Below are 20,034 nucleotides of genomic sequence, written 5' to 3'. Positions count from 1 at the left end.
ACCCTCTGCCAGGGATGCTCCGGCACGTGGCATGTCCCCGCCACGTCTCCGGTGACGAAGCCAGCGAGGTGAGGGGGGTGTCACTGCCCGGGGGCCCCGCGGTTTTGGCAGCGGTGGCAGCTCTGCAGAAGGACTCGGCCCCAGGGAGGAGGCGGCCTCCCCATCGCGGTGCCGGCCACCCATGGCAGCCGGGGGCTCGCTGGCCGCCGCGGGGCTGCTGTGGCTCTGCCTGGGTGAGTCTCAGGGGCTGGGGAAGAGCAGCCAGGCCCTGCTTTGGGGAGGTTTCTGGGTGTTTTGGAGCAACTGGCTGCTGGTGCGGGGGGGGGGGGGTGTTATGGTGGGGCTGGAGGGGAATGAGCCCCCGTTGGCCCCCACAGCCCCGGCAGCGCTGCTGAGGCTGCACCAGCCCCAGCCTGTCCTGGTCGTGGAGCCTGAGAAGCCGGTGGAGATCATCTGTGAGGCCGACGAGAGCATGGAGAGCAAAGCCAAGGTGTCCTGGTACCGGCACGGCAAGGACGGGCCCCGCCTGGTTGTGGCTTGCGATAACGAGACGAGCCAGGAGTTCTCCTGCAAGTTTGGGGGGCACAAAGTCACCCTGCACATCCCCTGCGCCCGTCCCAACAACACCGGCCTCTACCTGTGTGCCTACCGCGGAGTCCGCAGACTGGAATTCGGCAGCGGCACCGCGCTGCTGGTGGGAGGTAGGGTGCCCCTGGTCCCCCCATGGTCACCCCCTGGTCCCCATCTCCTGTTATCCCTCATGGTCCTGTCCTGACCCCCTCCAGCATCCTCCACCTGCTTCCACCACCTCTCTGTTCCCCTCCGTCCACATCTGTCACCCCTCAGTCCATCTCTGTCCCCTCCGTCCCCTCTGTCTCTTCTGTCCCCTCCACCCCTCTCCATCCCCTCCATCCCCCCTGTCCCCTCTGTCCCTCTCCATCCCCTCCATCCCCTCCATCCCTCTATCCCTCTCCATCCCAGGTCCATCCCCCCCCCAGACCCCGCTGCAGCCCCTCTTCTTGTTGCAGACAGCTGGAGGGAGCAGAGCTGGGTGCGGGTGCTGGGTCCCCCTGGGGACCCCCGGGCCCCCCCCAGCCTGGTCTGTGCCGTGGGTGCCACCACCGGCCCCGTGCTCGTCTCCTGGCCGGGGGAGGCCGGGCGGGTGCTGGGGCTGGGGGGGCGCGTGGAGCTCCTCATCAGCCCGGTGGGCACGACCCAGGGGGGCGGGGGGCTCTGCGAGGTGCGCTTCAATGCCTCAGGCCCCGTCGTCCGCAGGAGCGTGGAGCTGCGCAAGGCTGAGGGTGAGTTCAGGGGGGACCCCCGGGGACCCCCAGCTGGGTCACCCGAGGGGAAACTGAGGCACTGGGGACGGATGGCTTGGTCCCAGGGCAGGGGGATGCTGGGGGGATGCTGGGGGGGTCGGTGGGGGGATGGTGGAGGATGGTGGGGGTCTGGAGAGGGATGCTGGGGGTCTGTGGGGGGACAGTGGGACAATCCAGCCCCACTCCCCCAGGCAGCTGCGTGACCCCCAGCTTCCGGGCCCTGGCCGGGGCCGTGGCGCTGCTGCTGCTCAGCGTCTGCCTCAGCATCTGCCGCCTCTGCCGTCCCACGTAGCATGGTATGGGCAGGGGACTGTGCCACCATGTCCCCCGCTGTCCCCTACTGTCCTGTCCATCTCCCTCTGACCCCTCCATCCCCAGTCCCCCTCCTTCCTTCATCCCCTTTGATCCCCTCTGTCCCCCCGATCCCCTCTGATCCCTTCTGTCCCCGCCATCCCCATGCTGGGGACACATGTCCCTGCTCTGTGTCCCCCCCAGGTGACCAGCCTGAGACCCCGATGCCACCTGTGTCACAGGAGAATGAGGTGAGGCCGTGGGGTCCCCGGGTGCCCCCTGGCTGGGCTGTGGGGCTGGCAGGGAGGCAGCGGCAGGGAGGCAGCAGCAGGGGACAGTGGCAGACGGGAGATTGGGGGTGCGAGGGTGGCTCTGACGCCATTGTCACCCACAGGGACAGCTGACGTACGCCCAGCTCACCTTCGCCACCCCTGGCACAGCCCACGCCATGACCCACAGCCGCATGCGGTGACAGCCCCAACCCTGGAGCTTGTCCCTCTGTGTTCCCAGCCCCTGGGCATCACCCCGCGAACCCCCCGACGGGTGCTGAGGCTGCTGCACCCACTTTGCCCAAGAGGATGAAATAAAGAGCTTTGGACTTCGGCAGCATTCCAGGGTCATGGCACCGTGTGCCCGGCGTGTCCCCAGCCCAGGGACTGTCCCTCAGGGGTCTGTACTGGGACCAGTGTCTTCATCAGTGACATGGACAGTGGGATGGAGGGCACAGGTGACACCAAGCTGTGTGGTGCGGTGACACTCACAAGGGACGGGATGCCATCCAGAGGGACCCGGGCAGGCTGGAGAAGTGGCTCCGTGTGACCCTCATGGGGTTCAACCAGGACAAGTGCAGGGTCCTGCCCCGGGGTGGGGGCAGCCCCCGGTGCCAGCCCAGGCTGGGGATGGAGGGATGGAGAGATGGAGAGCAGCCCTGAGAGAAGGGCTTGGGGTGCTGGGGGGGGAAACGCTGGCCATGGGCCGGCAACGTGCGCTGGCAGCCCAGAACCCCCCCCAGCCTGGGCTGCATCCCCAGCAGCGTGGGCAGGGGGGCGAGGGGGGGATTCTGCCCCTCTGCTCCGCGCCGGGAGACCCCCCTGCAGTGCTGCCTCCAGCTCCGGGGCACCAACAGCAGAAGGACACGGAGCTGTGGGAGCGGGGCCGGAGGAGGCCCCGGAGCTGCTGGGAGGGCTGGAGCCCCTCTGCTGTGGGGACAGGCTGAGAGAGCTGGGGGGGCTCAGCCTGGAGAAGAGAAGGCTCCGCGGAGACCCCCCGGTGCCGGGCCGGGGGGCTGTGGGGACAGAGGGGCTCCCCCGGAGCATCTGCCCCGCCACTGGTCCTACCCCGCACCCGCCGCCCCGCGGCCTCCCGCCCTGCAGGGGGCGCTGTGCCCGCGGCCCCGCCCCGGCCCCGCCCCGGCCCCGCCCCTGCCCCGCCCCGGCCCCGCCCCGGCCCCGCCCCGGCCCCGCCCCGCCGCCATGGGGGCCGCCGTCTTCTTCGGCTGCGCCGGCATCGCCTTTGGGCCGGCGCTCGCCCTCGTCCTGCTCACGGTGGCGGCGGAGCCGCTGCGGGTCATCGTGCTGGTGGCGGGGTGAGCCCGGGGGGGGGGGGGATAGGGAGCGTCGAGGGGGCCGTTGGGGGGGGTCAGGAAGCGCTGCGGGGGGCTGAGGGGGCAGTTCTGGGGATCAGGGAGCATCGAGGGGGGGCCGTTGTGGGGCCTCTCGGTGTCAGGGGGCGCTGGGGAGGGAGAGGGGGGCAGCTGGGGGGGGCAGAGGGCGTCGGGGGGGTCCGAAGGGGCGGTTGGGGGGATCAGGGAGCATCGAGGGGGGCCAGTTCTGAGCAGATGGGGGGCAGAGAGCATAGAGGGGGTCCGAGGGGGCAGTTCTGGGGCAGTCGGGGGGTCTGGGGCAGGGCAGGCAGCACCGGGGGGGTCTGAGGGGGCAGTTGAGGGGAGTGATGGGGCAGCCAGGGTGGAGGTGGTCAAGGGGGCAGCTGGAGACGTGTGGGGGGGTGTAATTTGGGGGTAGCTGAGGGGGCTGGGGGAGGGTTGTCAGCTCAGAGAGGGTCTTTGTGGGGGGCAGCGAACCCTGGTCAGGCCACAGGGGTATGCGGGGGGGACGAAGGGGGGATCTTGGGGCAAGTCGAGGAGGTCTGGGGCGGCCGACAGTGCCCCGGGGGGGACAGTTGTGGGGGGTGTCTGGGGGTGGGCTGTGCCTGGGGGGTGCCCGGTCGGTCCCCGGCGTCCCAGCTCCTGCCGCGGGTGCCGACCTGGGGGATTCACCGCTTTGGAAAGAGCGAGATGTTGGCTCCGAGTGGCTGCGTCCCACCACGCTCAGCTTCCCGAGGGCTCAGCCTTCCCCTCTTCCCTCCGAGTCGGCCACCGTGGCTCCAAGAAGAAAAAAAAAAGAGGATTTTGCCTTCTCAATCTGTTCTTCTTTTCAGTCATGTGCTGTCCTGCCGTGCCCTCCTCATGTGGCAATGACCAGGAACGCCTGACCTGCAGCCCGGGCAACCCGAGCAAGCGTCTTGGCCCGTGTTTGCCGGCTGGTTGCGAGCCCCACGGCCTGAGCTGGGTGTCCCTCTCTCCCCCAGGGCCTTTTTCTGGCTGGTGTCGCTGCTCCTGGCCTCTCTGATCTGGTTCGTGTCAGTCCATCTCAGCGACCGGGAGGACGCCAAGCTGCAGTACGGCCTCCTCGTCTTCGGGGCGGCCGTCTCCGTCCTGCTGCAGGAGGTGTTCAGATTCGCCTACTTCAAGCTGCTGAAGTAAGAGCCCGTGCCAGGGCGGCTCCGTGGCGCCGGTGACGTGTTCTGGGAGCTGTGCTCGGGGCCCAACCTTTGCTTTTTGTCCGGAGAACCCCGCAAAGCACCTTCCCTCGAAGGGAGCCATTGCTCCTCACCCCCGGGCTTGTTTATAACCACCCCTTCCCCTCCCCGGCGTGATGGGGCGCCCGTCCCACGCCAGCCGCTCACGCTGCCTCTCCCGCCCGCGCAGGAAAGCGGATGAAGGCCTGGCGACCATCAGCGAGGACGGCCGGTCCCCCATCTCCCTCCGGCAGATGGCTTACGGTGAGCACGGGCCCGGGCAGGGCTCTCCCGGGGCTGTCCGGCAGCGGGATGCTCGGCTATCGCAGCCTGGCGGTGGCATCAGTTAGCCCACCGGGCTACCACAGCCTTCCCGGTTCTCTCTCCCGCTCTCCTGCCTTTCCCTGGACCCACGCGCCGAGCCTGGGGCTGGCGCTGGAGGTGGCACGGCCACGGTCGCTCAGGGCTGGCTCTGCTCTGCCTCCGCAGTCTCGGGCCTGTCCTTCGGCATCATCAGCGGCGTCTTTTCTGTCATTAACATCCTGGCGGACTCCATCGGGCCGGGCATCGTCGGGATCCACGGGGACTCGCCGTACTACTTCATCACCTCCGGTGAGGTCGGGGGCCGGCACGGGCCGTGGGCTTGTGCGTGGCCCTTCACTGTGGCGAGGAGGAGGAAGGTGGTGGCGAGGTCTGAGGGGGTTCTGTGTCGCTCTCTCTCCCCTCCAGCGTTCCTCACCATGGCGCTCGTCTTGCTCCACACCTTCTGGGGGGTGATCTTCTTCGACGCCTGCGAAAAGCGCCGCTACTGGTGCCTGGGGCTGGTGGTGGCCAGTCACCTCCTCACCTCGGGGCTGGTGAGTTTGAGCCAGGGCCGCCCGCGCCAGAAGCTGTCCCCGAAGTCGAGCTGTCACCAGCTGCCCCTCTGGGCACGGGGAGGGGGACGCGGGGACACCCCCTGCTGCTTCAGACCCCCTGGACCCCCGCCCCTGAGCTGTGGGGCGATCACAGCCCCCCGGGCAGCCTGTTGGGGTGCGCTGGGGGGAAGGAGAGTTGAGGAAGGGCCGGGGGTGGGACGGAGGATTATCCGCTAATCTCCTGGTGGGAAATCGCCCGGCAGGGGTTTAAACTTCCCGGAGCCTGTCTAGCAACACCAGATAACACTGAGCATCAATTCTGTAGGTTGGAAACTGGATTTTAGAGGGTGCCTGGGCTGAGTTTGCTTGTGAGCAGCGACGGCAGCGCGCCGGGCAGGGCAGGACTCTGCTGATGCTGCAGAAATCAAAGCAAATCTCTCTGCTCGGGAGCAGCTCCCGGGGTTACCTCTGCTCCTAGTCCATCTCAGTAACCTTTTCAGCTCAGCAAGGCGTGATTTCAGATGGTGACGAGAACCACTGGGGGCAGAACGGCTCCAGAAAAATGTCTTTTAACTCTGCTTTTAATGTTGTTTTATGTTTTACACCGCCCTTGTCTGAGCAGCCCTTGATTTATAGTGGTCAGACCCATTTGGCGTTAGGGAGTGTATTTCCTACGGGTTGCTCAGGTTTGTATCGGAGGTTCCTGATGTGGTTCAGACATAAATGTTTTTCATCTGAGAGGGTCTCCAGAGGCTCCGCTTAAAGTCAGTGGAGATACTGGGCACCCGTTTCTCTCCGTTGACACTAAAGGGGGTCCGGGGGGGTCCGGGGGCTCAGTGTCCCTCGGGGTTTATTCGTAATTGCAGAGGACTCGATTCAGTGGCTTCTCGGTGCCCTCGCATTTGTTTACATGGGCAAAGCCCCACCTCCCTGCCCAGCGGAGGCCCCCCAGCATCCTTTCCAACCCCGCTTAGTCCAACTTGCATCAAACAAATCCAAAAAAAGCAAGAATTTCTCACCGAAACGAGATGCGTAGTCATATAAAAACTCTGTTATCTCCTCATCTTCTGTCTCAGCATTCCCTAAAAAGACACAAAGAAGGAGCGGTTCATCGTCCGGCACCGTAAGCAGAGGCTCGCGTCGAGCCCGCGGGATACGGTTTCACATGAATAGTTTCAATGATTTATTGGCGCTTTGTGCAAAATCTGTTCCCTGGTGGGAGTAATGGATTCGCAATCCGGCCCGTGATTAAATCAGAGACTTCACAACAAAAAGCTATCGCGTTGCAGGCTGGACCCGAGCTCGTCCCACGTGGGTTTTTTCCCTTTATTTTGGGTGCAGATGTGCTGGGAGAGGGAGATGCAGCAATGGGGTTGCAGCCCCCCTCACGTTCCTGCGCCCCCTACCCCAAATTTATTTAGAGGTGGATCTCAAACCTCTGTTCCGTGTGTTTTGAGCCGCTCCTCAGCCACCGACCCGGCTGCTTTATTTCTCATGCGCCTTTTGCTGTGAAATTGCTGAAGGCTCGGAAAGGAAACTTGCATTTCATTAGGGCTGAATCACTATAAATAGATTTCTGAATGGTATGACCTTGTCAAAGTCTTATCGAGTCTCTCATTTCCCTTTTCCAAATGCAAGGTTCAATGTGTTTTCTTTTTTTCGGGGTCTTACAAAGCAGACTAATTGGGAATATTAATATTATAGTACTTGCGTACTCATAGAACAGTATAATCAGATACTCATCGAATAATCTAAGATAATATTATAATGTTAATAATTTAATACTCATATATAGTCATATATGGTCATATAATAAGATAATATAATTATAATATTGTAAGTTATACCATTAATAACTTGAATGATGCTGTTGGTCATGCCTGGGGCCAGCCGTAGCTCCGGGTACCCCTCTCTAAAACTTTCCACCTTTTCCTAACATGTCCCTGAATTCCTCGGCACTGGCTGAGCGAGAAGCCCAGATCCCAAAACTCTCAGAATTAGGAAGTAAACTGGAAACAGTGACCTGGCCTAAAGATTTCTGTGCAGGCATCAAAGCCCCGGGGTCGGAGTCCGGGCTCTGTGGGGGATGACGCAGCGCATCCATCGCTCCGGCTCTGGGAAGCCCACCCCGTCCCCATCCCGAGCTTTCGGGGGAATCTGCACCAAAATGGGGAGCTGCGTGGTGTAGTCTCTCCACCCCCACAGCTTCCCACGCTCGCCCTTCAAAAATACTCTGTCCCTTTTGGCTCCAGCAGCGTCAAGTCCAGTTCTCCGGGCACGTTATCCCAGGCACGAAGCTTTCTGAGAAAGTTATTCCAAGTTGGCTCTTGTATTTACACTGGAGCCAGGCTAAGAATAATAGAGGAGTTGGATTTGCCACAAAGACCTTCCAGCTGGAAATCCCCCCCTACTCCGCGGCCAGTTTTAACCCCTCGCGTGATGTTTCGTGCTTGGCGTTGTTCCTCCTGCGCGGTGGAGGAGGAGGAGGAGGAGGAGGAGGGGGAAGAAGGCTGTTTTGGGCCGGCAGAGCCACAGGCAGCTGCCAGGTCCTGGTCATCAGCCCCTCGCCTGGGGCTGCCCGCGGTCTCATGTTCGCAGAAGCGTTACCTCATGACATGTGTGTTCGTCCCCGATCAGCGCTGGGTCCTCGCCACTCGTCCCTCCCAGGCACTGCCAGTGCCATCATCTTCCTCCCTCAATTGCCCCTGGCTTCGATCTCCCCACATCTCCTAAGTGCCCACCTAATACTTCAGGAAATCCTGGGGTTTGGTTGGTTTTTTTTCCCCTGTGCCTGTATCTGTCTCTCTTAATAGCTCCCGGCTGTATACTGCGAATTATTTTGAATGCAATATGGAAAACATTAATTATCAGACTCCCTTCTCCCAGCACACGCGATGTTCTGCGAGCACAGGCTATATTCTCCAAGCACGCGCTTTACCGTAACTTTTACTAATTGCATTGTGTTTTCCTGTGGGGTTTTTTTTGCGACTGACCCCCCGTCGCCGCGCGAACACCCCGAGACCCCTCAGCCCCTGAGCCCCCACCCCAGGTGCCGCACAGCATCGCCACAGCGCAGGAATAACTCCAGCCCAGCCCTCAGCAGCGCGGTAAAATTAAATTGCAAGCCGGGGGGGGAAAAAAAAAACCAAACAAACCCACAAAAAACAGAGGAACATATTTACCCAGTAAAAAATGAAGAACCAGGAGTGCTGCAATTAAAAAGTTTGTCATCCTATGTTTCGGTGTCGTCCGCCGATGCGGCCAGGCACTGCTGCTCGGGAATTTCTTGAGACGTCCCAGCGGAGGCAGGAAATGACTCTTGCAAGGGTTGGACTGAGCAGCCTCTGCGCTCCGTGGGGAAAAAACGAGCTTTTCTGCAATTTGCCAAGGGGTGCGGCGGCGGGCTGGGCTCAAGGTTGCCCCGTGCGGGACAGGAGATGCGCGGTGCCCGTCATGCCGCTCCGGCGGTGGAAGATTTTTTCCCTTCACGAGGACTTTTCTGATGGCTGAGTTGCAAATCTTGGGAAGTTACTCCCCAGGGAGGGTTGGTGCCGCTGGATGCACTTGCAAATACCGGGAGGATGGTTTTGATTATGTTATAGCAGAGCATAACGGAAGTTATTAATAGCAAATCCTTCTAGTCTAGAGAAGGCGGCAATTGGGAGGCAAAGGCAGAGCCGACGACTGGGAGCCAGATTCAGTTCCTGACTTCCCTTAAAGTCTTGGGGGATTTTTTTCTTGGCTTCATTTCACCTTCCCAGGCCTCAGTTTCTCCGTCAGTAAGAAGAAATGCAAATGGTCACAGGCTTGTTTTATATCCTGGCGGTTCGGTAGAAACAGCCGGGTTGGGATGCTGTAGGAGCCCCCGCGTTTGCGGTCAGTTTCTGTTCCTGCATCCGCAGGGCGTGCTGCCTTGGGACCTGCTGATGGCGCTGCTTGTTTCCCTCTCTCCTCTAAAAATGGAAGAGAAATGGGTAGGGAAAAAAAAAAAGGCTCTTCTGCTTTGTGGGGAAGAGCCAATACTGGCGCAGAAGGCTTTCCCTTAGGAGATGATGCGACGCTGGTGGAAACTGGTGTTAACTGGGGTGTGAAGCGATGGGGAAATAGAAGGAGCGGGAGGTAAATCAGGTATAAAATCAGTTCCTGGGCAACGTGTGGTGGGGGCTGCTCGACACCGCGGGTTTCCTGCCGGGGAGTGCTGAGATCGCGGTGACTTTATTGCTTACGCAGCGATAAAAATCACTTCACCCAAGACCGTTTCCTCTCCCAACTGGTCTCTTGAGGGCGATGGGTGACGGTGTGTTCTGGGGGCTCTGGGGTGTGGTGCAGGAGGTGGGTGTTGGCAAACTGAGAATGAGCAAGGAAAGTCTTCACGAGTAGGAGAGGAGCTTTATTTTGAGATAGGACAAGAAGAAATTCGTAACGAGGAAGATTCGGAGAACCCTTTCCCAGGAGGGTGGTTGAACATGGGACCACCTTGGGAGGAGGCGCAGACCCCGCTCTTGCCTTGTCTTCACCCACCACCCCCCAAGGCGCTTCCTGCCGGTCCGAAAAGTCTTTTCCCAGCCCTGTGTTTCCATTTTCTCCAGCAAAATGGCCCAGAGGACGATGCTCCCCCAGCACGGACCCCCGACCCCCCCCTCGCTGGGTGCCTGCCCCCGCGGGATGCGGGCTCGGGAGTTTCCTCTCCTTTGCAGATGAGAAAACGGAAGCGAGTTTTTCAGCGGGGCGAGGGAGTTTAATGGCAAACAGCTGCGCTGAGACGAGACCTGGGGGGGGAAGGGGGGGCACGGGCTGCAGCCGGTGGTTTCCCACCCCCAGCTGGGGGTGGGACGGGTGCGGGCACCCGCGGGGCAACCGGCCAAGGAGAGCAGCGGCAGGGAATGCGCTCCTCACCCCTGTGCCGTCGGTTGTAAGCCGAGGATTCCTGCTGATTTTAACACAAGGATTCCCATCGATTTTAAGCCGAGGATTCCCATCAATTTTAAGCCAAGCATTGCTAACGATTTTAAACCAAGGATTCCCATCAATTTTAAGCCAAGGATTGCTGTCAGTTCTAAGCCGAGGATTCCTATTGATTTTAAGGCAAGGATTCCTATTGATTTCAAGCCAAGCATTCCTATTGATTTTAAGGCAAGGATTCCTATTGAATTTAAGGCAAGGATTGCCGTCCGTTTTAAGATGAGGATTCCTACCAATTTTAAGCCAAGCATTGCTATAAATTTCAAGCCAAGGATTCCTGTAGATTTTAAGGCAAGGATTCCTATAGATTTTAAGGTGAGGATTGCTGTCGATTTTAAGCTGAAGATTCCCATCGATTTTAAGGCCAGGATTTCCAAAGGCAGATTTATTTATTTTTTCCGACTAAGAGGGGACCCAACTGAAGACTTTTTCAAGCACATCCCCAAAGGGTTTGCAGCCTCCGGGGGCTGGACGTGCTTTGCCGAAGGGGCTTTTCCCACCCATGGGGAGATGCTTGGCAAAGGGTTAAGCACAGAGGAATGCCGAGCGACCCAGCAGGCAGGAAGCGAATCTCTCCAAACCCTCCTCTCGACCCACAAAAATAACAGCAAAACTCAAAATCCCAACCCAAGCAGAAAGCTGAGCTCGGGGGGATGAATCCCACCGGGGCTGGAGCTCGGCCGGGAGGCGCGTGGGGAGATGTCGAGCTGTGAAAGAGTTAAAATATTCTGGTTTTGAAGTGATGGGGAGGGAACGGGCAAGGAAGGTTTATGAGGATGGTGGTGGCTTTTTATGAGATGAGCGGATGGGGCTGGACGACAGACTTCGTGGCTTGCAAGCCTGGAGTTTGAATTCAAAGGGATTTGCTGGCTTGGGGCTGAGAACAGCTCCTTGTGGTGGGATGCGAAGATGTAAAACTTGACAAAACTTGGGAAAAATAATACCTAATACCTGCAGCGGGGAGATGCCGCTGAGGGAGCTGGGTAAAACGCACTCCAAGGTGATACGAGGGGGCGAAGAAACCCCGTGCTCCAATCTCTGCCGAACACTGCGGTGTCCAGCCTGAGCATCCCCGGCAGCATCCTGCATCCCTGCGGGATGGCCCTTGGGTGCTGGCGACCACTGGGGAAACGCGGGCACAGGTTTTGAGTTGCATTTCTGGCCGGAAAAAGAAAAAGCTCTATTGTTTTGTTTTGCTTTTTCCTTTTACGTTTGTTCTTACTCACTTTTTATGCCTTGCAACACAAAAGCAAGCAGCCAAGAAAAGCAGCCAAACCAACATCTTTCCCGTCTCTGATCCCATGCTCCTTTCCCAAAACCTAATTCCTATTTTGCACAATCTCTACTTTTACGTCTTCTTTTTTTTTTTTTTAAATTATTAAAGGTTACGTGCTGCAATCAAACCGTAAAAGGTCCCACAGCGAGGGAGCAGCCTGGGAGCGCGATGCCGAGGGAAAATGCAGCATGAGAGCCAAAAAATAATGGCTTTTCCAGAAAGGGGGATGGCAAAAGCGGCCCTTGCTCCTCGCGCTGTGTCCTGGGGATGCTCTGAGCATCTTGAAGCCCCGCCAGGCTGCGAGTCGGGGTCTCTCACCGCGGCCGGGGGTTTTGCGCTTGAGGACGAGGGTGCGAGTGAGCTCAGCGCCGTCCCCAGCTCTCGGATGCATCGCGTCATTTCCCAGCTTTAATCGGCGGAAGCGAAACCTGAAGGGAAATTAAAGAAACGCGGGCGGTAAATAAGACCCTTCCCTTAACAATAACTCACGCCCGAGCAGATGATGTTAGCAGGATTCCTGCGGAAGTCGCCGGAGGGGACATTGTTTGGTGTTTTCCCTGCAGGAGACGAGGAGATGGATGAAGGAAACCTAAAAACTCCATTCCCCGGATTCCTGGGTGGCACCGGCCGCCGTGGGGCTCCCACCGTCCCCCAGATGCCGGGAGGTGGGTGGGACGAGCCACCCGTCCCGTGGGACGCCCTGCAGGAACGGCGGGGCTCTTCTCCCCACCCAACAGGCTCTTCCCGCTGCCCGACGGGGTTTTCTGCTGGAGATGCTGAAATAAAGATTTCCTGCCCTCCCCTGCCCTCCCCTGCCCTGTGCTAAACAGGCGGCTGCTTCGTCCTGGCTGCTGCCAGCTGGGGCGTGCGGCTCTGCCAGGGCTGGGGAATAATCATGGGATGCTTTGAAATAAAGAAGAAAAGGCACTTTTAAACAGAAACTCTTCAAAAAGTAAAATAAATTTAAATAAATGAAAAGAAAAGAAAAGAAAAGAAAAGAAAAGAAAAGAAAAGAAAAGAAAAGAAAAGAAAAGAAAAGAAAAGAAAAGAAAAGAAAGAAAAGAAACAAAAGAGAAAAGAAAAGAAAAGAAAAGAAAAGAAAAGAAAAGAAAAGAAAAGAAAAGAAAAGAAAAGAAAAGAAAAGAAAAGAAAAGAAAAGAAAAGAAAAGAAAAGAAAAGAAAAGAAAAGAAAAGAAAAGAAAAGAAAAGAAAAGAAAAGAAAAGAAAAATAAACCAAGATACAGTACAATACGGTTCCTGGTTTCGCAGTTGGTTGCCGCGGGGCAGCAGCTCGCCCGTCCTCGGGGCATCGTCCCCGCTCGCAGCTCCCGGCGCGCTCAGTGTGGGTGATGCAGGAGGGATTTATAACCCCATGTTGTCCCACCCCCAGTTTTCAGCGGAGACCGGGGGCCCTTTCTGTCCCCAGCCGTGGGGAGCCGCGGGAGGTGATGCTGTGTTAACATTTTATGATGTTAAAATAACTTTTTCCCGCTGTTTAACAGCAATTTCTGAGGGCTGCTGTGCAGGATACCGCAAGGCGTAACCCGATATAAATCCAAGACCTCAGTTGCTTACCCAGGAATTAGGAATTTTATTATTTTTACGCCATCTCCCATTGCTATCGAGCATCCCCTCCCTCCCCCCTGTGCTTACGGCCTTCCGAGAAACCCAACGGGAAGAAAAGCACAGGTTCTTTCCCCCACGCTGCTGCCCTGGAAGGGGGAAAAATGGGATGGTGGAGCTCCTGGAGATGCTCCGGCCACCCGAAGGGGACGCGGGGACCGCAGCGCGGTGGCACTAGGTGGCGGTGACAGGGCGGTGGCTGCTCCTGTTCGCTGGTAAACCACCAAAAATGAGCTTTCCAGGCAGTTTGTGCGTGACACCGGCTACGAGCAGCCGTGAAATTCGCTTTCGAGATTACAAATGAATAAAAAACCAAAAAACAAACCAAAACAAAAAAAAATTCGGCTTAAAAACTCTCCCCCCGAGAGGCTAGAAAATATCTGGAGGGAATTGTCCCGGGGCTGGCGCTCAAATCCCATCAGAAAAGATTAGGCTGAAAAAAAAACCCTCCTGGCTTTTGCGAAGCTGCTGCAAGTTTGCAAACTCCTCCTGGGGCCAATTCGCAAAGCTACTGGTGGAGGTTTGGGAGCGGCGGCCAACGGGGGGCCGTGCCCACCCTGCTCCCATCCCGCGGCTCTCATGATTTCCCCTTTTCGCTTGGTTTTTAACTCATTTTGCAGGTGAAGGGGTTTGGCAGAGCAACATTTCAGCGCCGCACGGTCGTGGCTCCGTCTGCAAGAGGAAGAGAGAGCTGATGTTGTTCAAGCCCATTTCGCACCGGAGGAGGTGCGGAGCGTTAAAAAAAAAGAGGTTTGGGTTTTTTTAGCTGCCCTGGGTGACACCGGGCGGGTGGTGCTGGGGACCGAGGGTGGCAAAAGGTGGTCCCTCTGTCTCCAAAAATGACATATTTTGTGTTTAACCCAGCCTTGTGACCAATTTCGATGCTTTTTGAAGCGTTGTTTGCGGCACCAAGGCCGGCCAAAAGTGATTTTTCTCACCAGTGTGGTGGAGAGTTTTCCACACACCCCCCCCACCCCATAAAACTGCGGAGGAAATTTTGAATCCGAGGGGTGTTGGGTTTTGACCAGAGCAGCGTTACCACGCCGTAAACAAATGAATTTTTTTTGCACCGGGGGTAGAGGAAGCGGTTTCTAGCAGCCGGGCGGGCTGTGGGCGGCTGGGGGAGGCGGGAAGAGAGTGGGGGCGAAGGGGCTGTGAGGGGGGACTGGGGGGTGTCACCTCTGTCCAGGCGCCGTCGGCAGAGCAGGATGGTCAGCTGGAGCAGGGAAAGGAGGCAGACGCAGGACAGCCCCAGTGCCAGCGGCCAGGAAGGGCATCCTTCTGCCGGGGGGGGAAGGAGAGTTAATAGAGGGGCGAGAATGTGGGTTTGGTACTCTGGAGAGACGAGCGTCCCCCGGAATGGGGGGTCAGGGGTGAGCGTCCCCCAAAATGGGGGGGGCCAGGGCCAAGCATCCCCAAAATGGGGGGTCAGGGCCGAGTATCCCCTGAAATGGGGGGGTCAGTGTGGTGCTGGGGGGGTGACATGCAGGTTTAAAGCCTTTCAGTGCGGGGGGAAGCCCAGCGAGAGGATGGAAGGATCGAGGGATTTCCCGAATGTGTCTCAATGAGGGAGAACTGGGATGTTGGGATTCCCTAGACAAGGAAAGGCTGGAAGAATTGGGATGCAGGGGGTGGATGGAGGCCAGGATCTGAGGCGGGGACAACATGACTGATTACCCTCCCCAGCTCCCTTACGGATGCTGACGCTGCGGGTCCTGCCCGTGTCCCTCTTCAGGGCCGTGCACGCCGCAGCCCCATCCCACTGCTCGGCCGGGACCCAGGTGATGCTCCAGGCGCTGAGGACACCGTCCTCGTCCACGGCCGCCGCCGTCACCGGTGTCACCTCCCCGCTGGGCTGCCAGAGCACGGTGTCCCAGCCCGGAGGGAGGTCGCGGAGGTGGCAGAGCAGGGGGATGCTGGCCGGGACCTCCCTGGGTTCTTCCACATCGACAGGCACCAGGATGGAGAGCTTGGGCTCGGTGGCATCTAAAGAGGGAAAAAGAGAGCTGGGGGGGCACAAACCTCCCCGGGGATGTCCCCAGCCACCGGGCGACCTGCCGGGCACTCACTGGTGACGACGAGCCTGGTCCCGTTCCCAAAGGAGGGCTGGAAGGTGGAGGAAATGGAGGAACTGCAGTAATAAACCCCGGAGTCCTCCCTCTGCACGGGGCTGATGGCGAGGGAAAAATCCCGCTGTTCTTTCTTCTTCCCCGAGTATTTTCCCTTTGTTTGGGAGTCATTAGAGCTCTGGTAAATCCAGTGCAAACTGCCGTCCGGCTTCTCCTTGTACCAGTCGACGTCGATGCTGATTTCCGAGACGTGACAGCTGAGCTCCGCCGTCCCCCCGGGGGGCACCCAGAGCTGCCCCGGGCTCTGCAGGACCCGTCCCCCCTCTGCCGAGGCACCTCCTGCGTGGGGGGGGAAGCCTTGAGTCAGATTTTCTGCACTTCAGGCTCTCCAATATATTAATTTAATAAGTTTTGGAGCAAAAAAAAAAAAAATCCACATCGGCAAATCCTGTCCAAGTTGGGGTATTTTTGGAGCGGGCACATACCTGGCAGGAGGAGCAGGAGGGTCCCCAGGAGCCCGTAGGACATGGTGGCCGAAAAACCGCTTGCCGGGGAGATTTTCTCTCTGTCTGGGGAGATTTTCTCTCCCTCCCAGACTGGTGGGTTGGGGATGCTCAGAGGAGGCACCCCAAGAGGTGGCCCTGCCCCAGCTGGGACGGGGGGGTCAGTCCCAAACGTGTGTGTCCCCCCCCGTGGGACTTTCCATCCTCAGGTGACGGAAATCGGGTGGAAACAGTGGCTTTGCCACCCATCCCCCACCAACGGGACCCTTTTGGGCTGGGTTTAGTGCAGGGTGATGCCGGGGGGGGTGAAGGGTCCCGGGGACCAGCGAATCCTCCAGCCTGGGGGGTTATTTGGGGTTTGAGGGTCTGGGGGGGGGCAGGAGAGGGGGAGTTTGGGGAGGAAACAGTGGAAGAAGTTTGGGGAGGGACCATGCGCCCTGGTCTCGCTCACAAAATCCAATTTTAATTCAAGCCCCACATTGCAGCGGGGGTTTTCCTCCCCCTGCCCGTCTCTCCTGGCAGCCCCGGACTTTGTCATTCCCCGGTTTTTCTGCCCTTCCAGGCAAACGCTTTGCTCGCTCTTGGTCTTCGGGTGGGATTTTCCCAAGCTCCCGCATGGGAGCCACTGGGAATTACCTCCGGAGCATGGCATCCGCCTGCAGCAGGAGTCTATGACATTAATTCAATATATAGTCTATATTCTGCTGCCCTTCTGCAGCAGGCGGAGGCTTTGCTCGAGCTGGAGACGGCTGCGGTCAGCCTCGCCGCTGTATTTTGTCACTTGGATGGAGTTTATTGACACCAAACACCTTCACCATTCGCCCCCCCCCGCCCCCCACGCCAGCAGTGGGGGTTTGTGATGTTTTTCGGCGCCGCTTTGGCCGAGGGCCCCGTGTGCCGAACCGCAGCAGGAAAGGCAGCGGCAGGGCTGGGGGGTGGGAAAAAAACAGCTTTGCAGTTTTTAGTCCCTTTGAGGGATATTTCTGAGGGGTCTGGGAGTGGCAGGGGGACACTTTTAATCAAATGCTTCCAGGAATTGCCCAAAACCCGGCAGCAGCGATGGGATTGCTGTGATTTCCCACTGTTTGGGACGGAGACGGGGTCAGCAGGGTGGACCCAGCGCTTGTCCACTCCTGGCCAAGGCCATCTCTATCCCCCAGCATCCCCAAAATGCTTAACCCCCCCAATTTTGCTCCCCCAAGCCTGGTCCCAGGCAGCGCTGGGCTCAGGACCTGCGTTTTGCCTGGATTTTGCCTCTGCAGATGATTTTCTCTCCATCTTGGAGGTTTCGGAGGGGGGTTCAGCATCCCTTCGGCTCAGAGCATTGCCCGGGTGGGTTTATTCCCCCACGATGCTCAAAAAGAGCCCCCACGTTTTGCTCAGAGGCTTCAAAACAGGGGAGGGGGCAAAGGGGGGACCCAGTGGCATCCCACCCCCAGCACCCTCTGCCAGGGATGCTCCGGCACGTGGCATGTCCCCGCCACGTCTCCGGTGACGAAGCCAGCGAGGTGAGGGGGGTGTCACTGCCCGGGGGCCCCGCGGTTTTGGCAGCGGTGGCAGCTCTGCAGAAGGACTCGGCCCCAGGGAGGAGGCGGCCTCCCCATCGCGGTGCCGGCCACCCATGGCAGCCGGGGGCTCGCTGGCCGCCGCGGGGCTGCTGTGGCTCTGCCTGGGTGAGTCTCAGGGGCTGGGGAAGAGCAGCCAGGCCCTGCTTTGGGGAGGTTTCTGGGTGTTTTGGAGCAACTGGCTGCTGGTTCGGGGCGGGGGGGGGGGGGGGGTGTTATGGTGGGGCTGGAGGGGAATGAGCCCCCGTTGGCCCCCACAGCCCCGGCAGCGCTGCTGAGGCTGCACCAGCCCCAGCCTGTCCTGGTCGTGGAGCCTGAGAAGCCGGTGGAGATCATCTGTGAGGCCGACGAGAACATGGAGAGCAAAGCCAAGGTGTCCTGGTACCGGCACGGCAAGGACGGGCCCCGCCTGGTTGTGGCTTGCAAGAGCGAGACGAGCCAGGGGTTCTCCTGCAAGTTTGGGGGGCACAAAGTCACCCTGCACATCCCCTGCGCCCGCCCCGACAACACCGGCCTCTACCTGTGTGCCTACCGCGGAGTCCGCAGACTGGAATTCGGCAACGGCACCGCGCTGCTGGTGGGAGGTAGGGTGCCCCTGGTCCCCCCATGGTCACCCCCTGGTCCCCATCTCCTGTTATCCCTCATGGTCCTGTCCTGACCCCCTCCAGCATCCTCCACCTGCTTCCACCACCTCTCTGTTCCCCTCCGTCCACATCCGTCACCCCTCAGTCCATCTCTGTCCCCTCCGTCCCCTCTGTCTCTTCTGTCCCCTCCACCCCTCTCCATCCCCTCCATCCCCCCCGTCCCCTCTGTCCCTCTCCATCCCCTCCATCCCCTCCATCCCTCTATCCCTCTCCATCCCAGGTCCATCCCCCCCCCAGACCCCGCTGCAGCCCCTCTTCTTGTTGCAGACAGCTGGAGGGAGCAGAGCTGGGTGCGGGTGCTGGCTCCCCATGGGGACCCCCGGGCCCCCCCCAGCCTGGTCTGTGCCGTGGGTGCCACCCGCGGCCCCGTGCTCGTCTCCTGGCCGGGGGAGGCCGGGCGGGTGCTGGGGCTGGGGGGGCGCATGGAGCTCCTCATCAGCCCGGTGGGCACGACCCAGGGGGGCGGGGGGCTCTGCGAGGTGCGCTTCAATGCCTCAGGCCCCGTCGTCCGCAGGAGCGTGGAGCTGCGCAAGGCTGAGGGTGAGTTCAGGGGGGACCCCCGGGGACCCCCAGCTGGGTCACCCGAGGGGAAACTGAGGCACTGGGGACGGATGGCTTGGTCCCAGGGCAGGGGGATGGTGGGGGGATGTTGGGGGGGTCGGTGGGGGGATGGTGGAGGATGCTGGGGGTCTGGGGGGGTCTCTGAGGGATTGTGGAGGATGTTAGAGGTCTGGGGGGTGCCTGGGGGAGATGTTGGGGGCTTGGGGGGGATTTTGGAGGGTGTTGGTGGTCTGTGGGTGTCTGTGGGGGGACGGTGGAGGATGGTGGGGGTCTGGAGAGGGATGCTGGGGGTCTGTGGGGGGACAGTGGGACAATCCAGCCCCACTCCCCCAGGCAGCTGCGTGACCCCCAGCTCCTGGGCCCTGGCCGGGGCCGTGGCGCTGCTGCTGCTCAGCGTCTGCCTCAGCATCTGCCGCCTCTGCCGTCCCACGGAGCATGGTATGGGCAGGGGACTGTGCCACCATGTCCCCCGCTGTCCCCCACTGTCCTGTCCATCTCCCTCTGACCCCTCCATCCCCAGTCCCCCTCCTTCCTTCATCCCCGTTGATCCCCTCTGTCCCCCCGATCCCCTCTGATCCCTTCTGTCCCCCCCATCCCCATGCTGGGGACACATGTCCCTGCTCTGTGTCCCCCCCAGGTGACCAGCCTGAGACCCCGATGCCACCTTTGTCACAGGAGAATGAGGTGAGGCCGTGGGGTCCCTGGGTGCCCCCTGGCTGGGCTGTGGGGCTGGCAGGGAGGCAGCGGCAGGGAGGCAGCAGCAGGGGACAGTGGCAGACGGGAGACTGGGGGTGCGAGGGTGGCTCTGACGCCATTGTCACCCACAGGGACAGCTGACGTACGCCCAGCTCACCTTCGCCACCCCTGGCACAGCCCACGCCATGACCCACAGCCGCATGCGGTGACAGCCCCAACCCTGGAGCTTGTCCCTCTGTGTTCCCAGCCCCTGGGCATCACCCCGCGAACCCCCCGACGGGTGCTGAGGCTGCTGCACCCACTTTGCCCAAGAGGATGAAATAAAGAGCTTTGGACTTCGGCAGCATTCCAGGGTCATGGCACCGTGTGCCCGGCGTGTCCCCAGCCCAGGGACTGTCCCTCAGGGGTCTGTACTGGGACCAGTGTCTTCATCAGTGACATGGACAGTGGGATGGAGGGCACAGGTGACACCAAGCTGTGTGGTGCGGTGACACTCATGACGGATGGGATGCCATCCAGAGGGACCCGGGCAGGCTGGAGAAGTGGCTCCGTGTGACCCTCATGGGGTTCAACCAGGACAAGTGCAGGGTCCTGCCCCGGGGTGGGGGCAGCCCCCGGTGCCAGCCCAGGCTGGGGATGGAGGGATGGAGAGATGGAGAGCAGCCCTGAGAGAAGGGCTTGGGGTGCTGGGGGGGGAAACGCTGGCCATGGGCTGGCAACATGCGCAGGCAGCCCAGAACCTCCCCCAGCCTGGGCTGCATCCCCAGCAGCGTGGGCAGGGGGGCAAGGGGGGGATTCTGCCCCTCTGCTCCGCGCCGGGAGACCCCCCTGCAGTGCTGCCTCCAGCTCTGGGGCACCAACAGCAGAAG

General features: G+C 60.0%; 4 protein-coding genes across 18 annotated transcripts; 3 read left to right on the top strand and 1 right to left on the bottom strand.

Annotated features, from left to right (window-relative positions):
• The first annotated feature begins 115 nt into the window (after positions 1-115).
• Positions 116-3,005, top strand: LOC134526042 (uncharacterized). 6 transcript variants are annotated; one of them, XR_010073884.1, is made up of 5 exons: positions 182-701; positions 1,029-1,301; positions 1,514-1,618; positions 1,818-1,864; positions 2,008-2,074. XR_010073884.1 is itself a non-coding variant. In XM_063357482.1 (4 exons), exons 1-4 carry the CDS (start codon positions 182-184, stop codon positions 2,083-2,085), a joined length of 918 nt encoding a protein of 305 aa, XP_063213552.1. In that variant the 3' UTR covers positions 2,086-3,005. The 6 variants fall into 6 exon arrangements, 5 of the variants coding, with proteins under 5 accessions (XP_063213555.1, XP_063213552.1, XP_063213554.1 ...); XM_063357482.1 differs by lacking the exon at positions 1,514-1,618 and having other exon boundaries at positions 2,008-3,005; XM_063357484.1 differs by lacking the exon at positions 2,008-2,074 and having other exon boundaries at positions 1,818-1,955.
• Positions 3,006-3,066: 61 nt separating this feature from the next.
• Positions 3,067-15,001, top strand: LOC134526044 (gamma-secretase subunit APH-1A-like). Of its 8 annotated transcripts, none has more exons than XR_010073885.1 (7): positions 3,067-3,198; positions 4,200-4,370; positions 4,600-4,673; positions 4,899-5,021; positions 5,139-5,266; positions 11,613-11,960; positions 12,068-12,439. XR_010073885.1 is itself a non-coding variant. In XM_063357492.1 (7 exons), exons 1-6 carry the CDS (start codon positions 3,086-3,088, stop codon positions 13,820-13,822), a joined length of 684 nt encoding a protein of 227 aa, XP_063213562.1. In that variant the 5' UTR covers positions 3,067-3,085; the 3' UTR covers positions 13,823-13,853; positions 14,863-15,001. The 8 variants fall into 8 exon arrangements, 7 of the variants coding, with proteins under 7 accessions (XP_063213562.1, XP_063213563.1, XP_063213561.1 ...); XM_063357492.1 differs by lacking the exons at positions 11,613-11,960; positions 12,068-12,439 and adding exons at positions 13,748-13,853; positions 14,863-15,001; XM_063357493.1 differs by lacking the exons at positions 11,613-11,960; positions 12,068-12,439 and adding exons at positions 13,748-13,853; positions 14,814-14,945.
• On the bottom strand, positions 13,669-15,783 carry LOC134526046 (M1-specific T cell receptor beta chain-like). Of its 2 annotated transcripts, XM_063357497.1 has the most exons (5): positions 15,682-15,783; positions 15,197-15,535; positions 14,823-15,113; positions 14,307-14,408; positions 13,669-13,799 (listed from the first exon to the last, which is right to left on the bottom strand). In XM_063357497.1, exons 1-5 carry the CDS (start codon positions 15,722-15,724, stop codon positions 13,774-13,776), a joined length of 801 nt encoding a protein of 266 aa, XP_063213567.1. In that variant the 5' UTR covers positions 15,725-15,783; the 3' UTR covers positions 13,669-13,773. The 2 variants fall into 2 exon arrangements, with proteins under 2 accessions (XP_063213567.1, XP_063213566.1); XM_063357496.1 differs by lacking the exons at positions 13,669-13,799; positions 14,307-14,408 and having other exon boundaries at positions 14,423-15,113.
• On the top strand, positions 15,229-19,094 carry LOC134526043 (uncharacterized). 2 transcript variants are annotated; one of them, XM_063357488.1, is made up of 4 exons: positions 15,229-15,303; positions 17,525-17,848; positions 18,176-18,448; positions 18,803-19,094. In XM_063357488.1, exons 2-4 carry the CDS (start codon positions 17,620-17,622, stop codon positions 19,042-19,044), a joined length of 744 nt encoding a protein of 247 aa, XP_063213558.1. In that variant the 5' UTR covers positions 15,229-15,303; positions 17,525-17,619; the 3' UTR covers positions 19,045-19,094. The 2 variants fall into 2 exon arrangements, with proteins under 2 accessions (XP_063213558.1, XP_063213557.1); XM_063357487.1 differs by lacking the exon at positions 15,229-15,303 and adding an exon at positions 17,256-17,372.
• Positions 19,095-20,034: the final 940 nt, after the last annotated feature.

This window comes from Chroicocephalus ridibundus, chromosome 21, assembly GCF_963924245.1.
Source record: "Chroicocephalus ridibundus chromosome 21, bChrRid1.1, whole genome shotgun sequence".
NCBI classification, from domain to species: domain Eukaryota; kingdom Metazoa; phylum Chordata; class Aves; order Charadriiformes; family Laridae; genus Chroicocephalus; species Chroicocephalus ridibundus.
This window is presented reverse-complemented; position numbering and strand designations above follow the sequence as displayed.

Bases quoted from the DNA above. Each gene is read 5' to 3' on its own strand.
- LOC134526042 (XM_063357481.1), top strand. From the start codon at position 182: ATGGCAGCCGGGGGCTCGCTGGCCGCCGCGGGGCTGCTGTGGCTCTGC. The intron at 702-1,028 runs GTAGGGTGCCCC...TTCTTGTTGCAG, and splicing joins CACCGCGCTGCTGGTGGGAG to ACAGCTGGAGGGAGCAGAGC.
- LOC134526044 (XM_063357489.1), top strand. From the start codon at position 3,086: ATGGGGGCCGCCGTCTTCTTCGGCTGCGCCGGCATCGCCTTTGGGCCG. The intron at 4,371-4,599 runs GTAAGAGCCCGT...CCGCCCGCGCAG, and splicing joins GCCTACTTCAAGCTGCTGAA to GAAAGCGGATGAAGGCCTGG. The intron at 4,674-4,898 runs GTGAGCACGGGC...CTGCCTCCGCAG, and splicing joins CCTCCGGCAGATGGCTTACG to TCTCGGGCCTGTCCTTCGGC.
- LOC134526046 (XM_063357496.1), bottom strand. From the start codon at position 15,724: ATGTCCTACGGGCTCCTGGGGACCCTCCTGCTCCTCCTGCCAG. The intron at 15,536-15,681 runs GTATGTGCCCGC...CCCCCCACGCAG, and splicing joins CCTCCTGCTCCTCCTGCCAG to GAGGTGCCTCGGCAGAGGGG. The intron at 15,114-15,196 runs GTGAGTGCCCGG...TTCCCTCTTTAG, and splicing joins GACCAGGCTCGTCGTCACCA to ATGCCACCGAGCCCAAGCTC.
- LOC134526043 (XM_063357487.1), top strand. From the start codon at position 17,321: ATGGCAGCCGGGGGCTCGCTGGCCGCCGCGGGGCTGCTGTGGCTCTGC. The intron at 17,373-17,524 runs GTGAGTCTCAGG...TGGCCCCCACAG, and splicing joins GCTGCTGTGGCTCTGCCTGG to CCCCGGCAGCGCTGCTGAGG. The intron at 17,849-18,175 runs GTAGGGTGCCCC...TTCTTGTTGCAG, and splicing joins CACCGCGCTGCTGGTGGGAG to ACAGCTGGAGGGAGCAGAGC.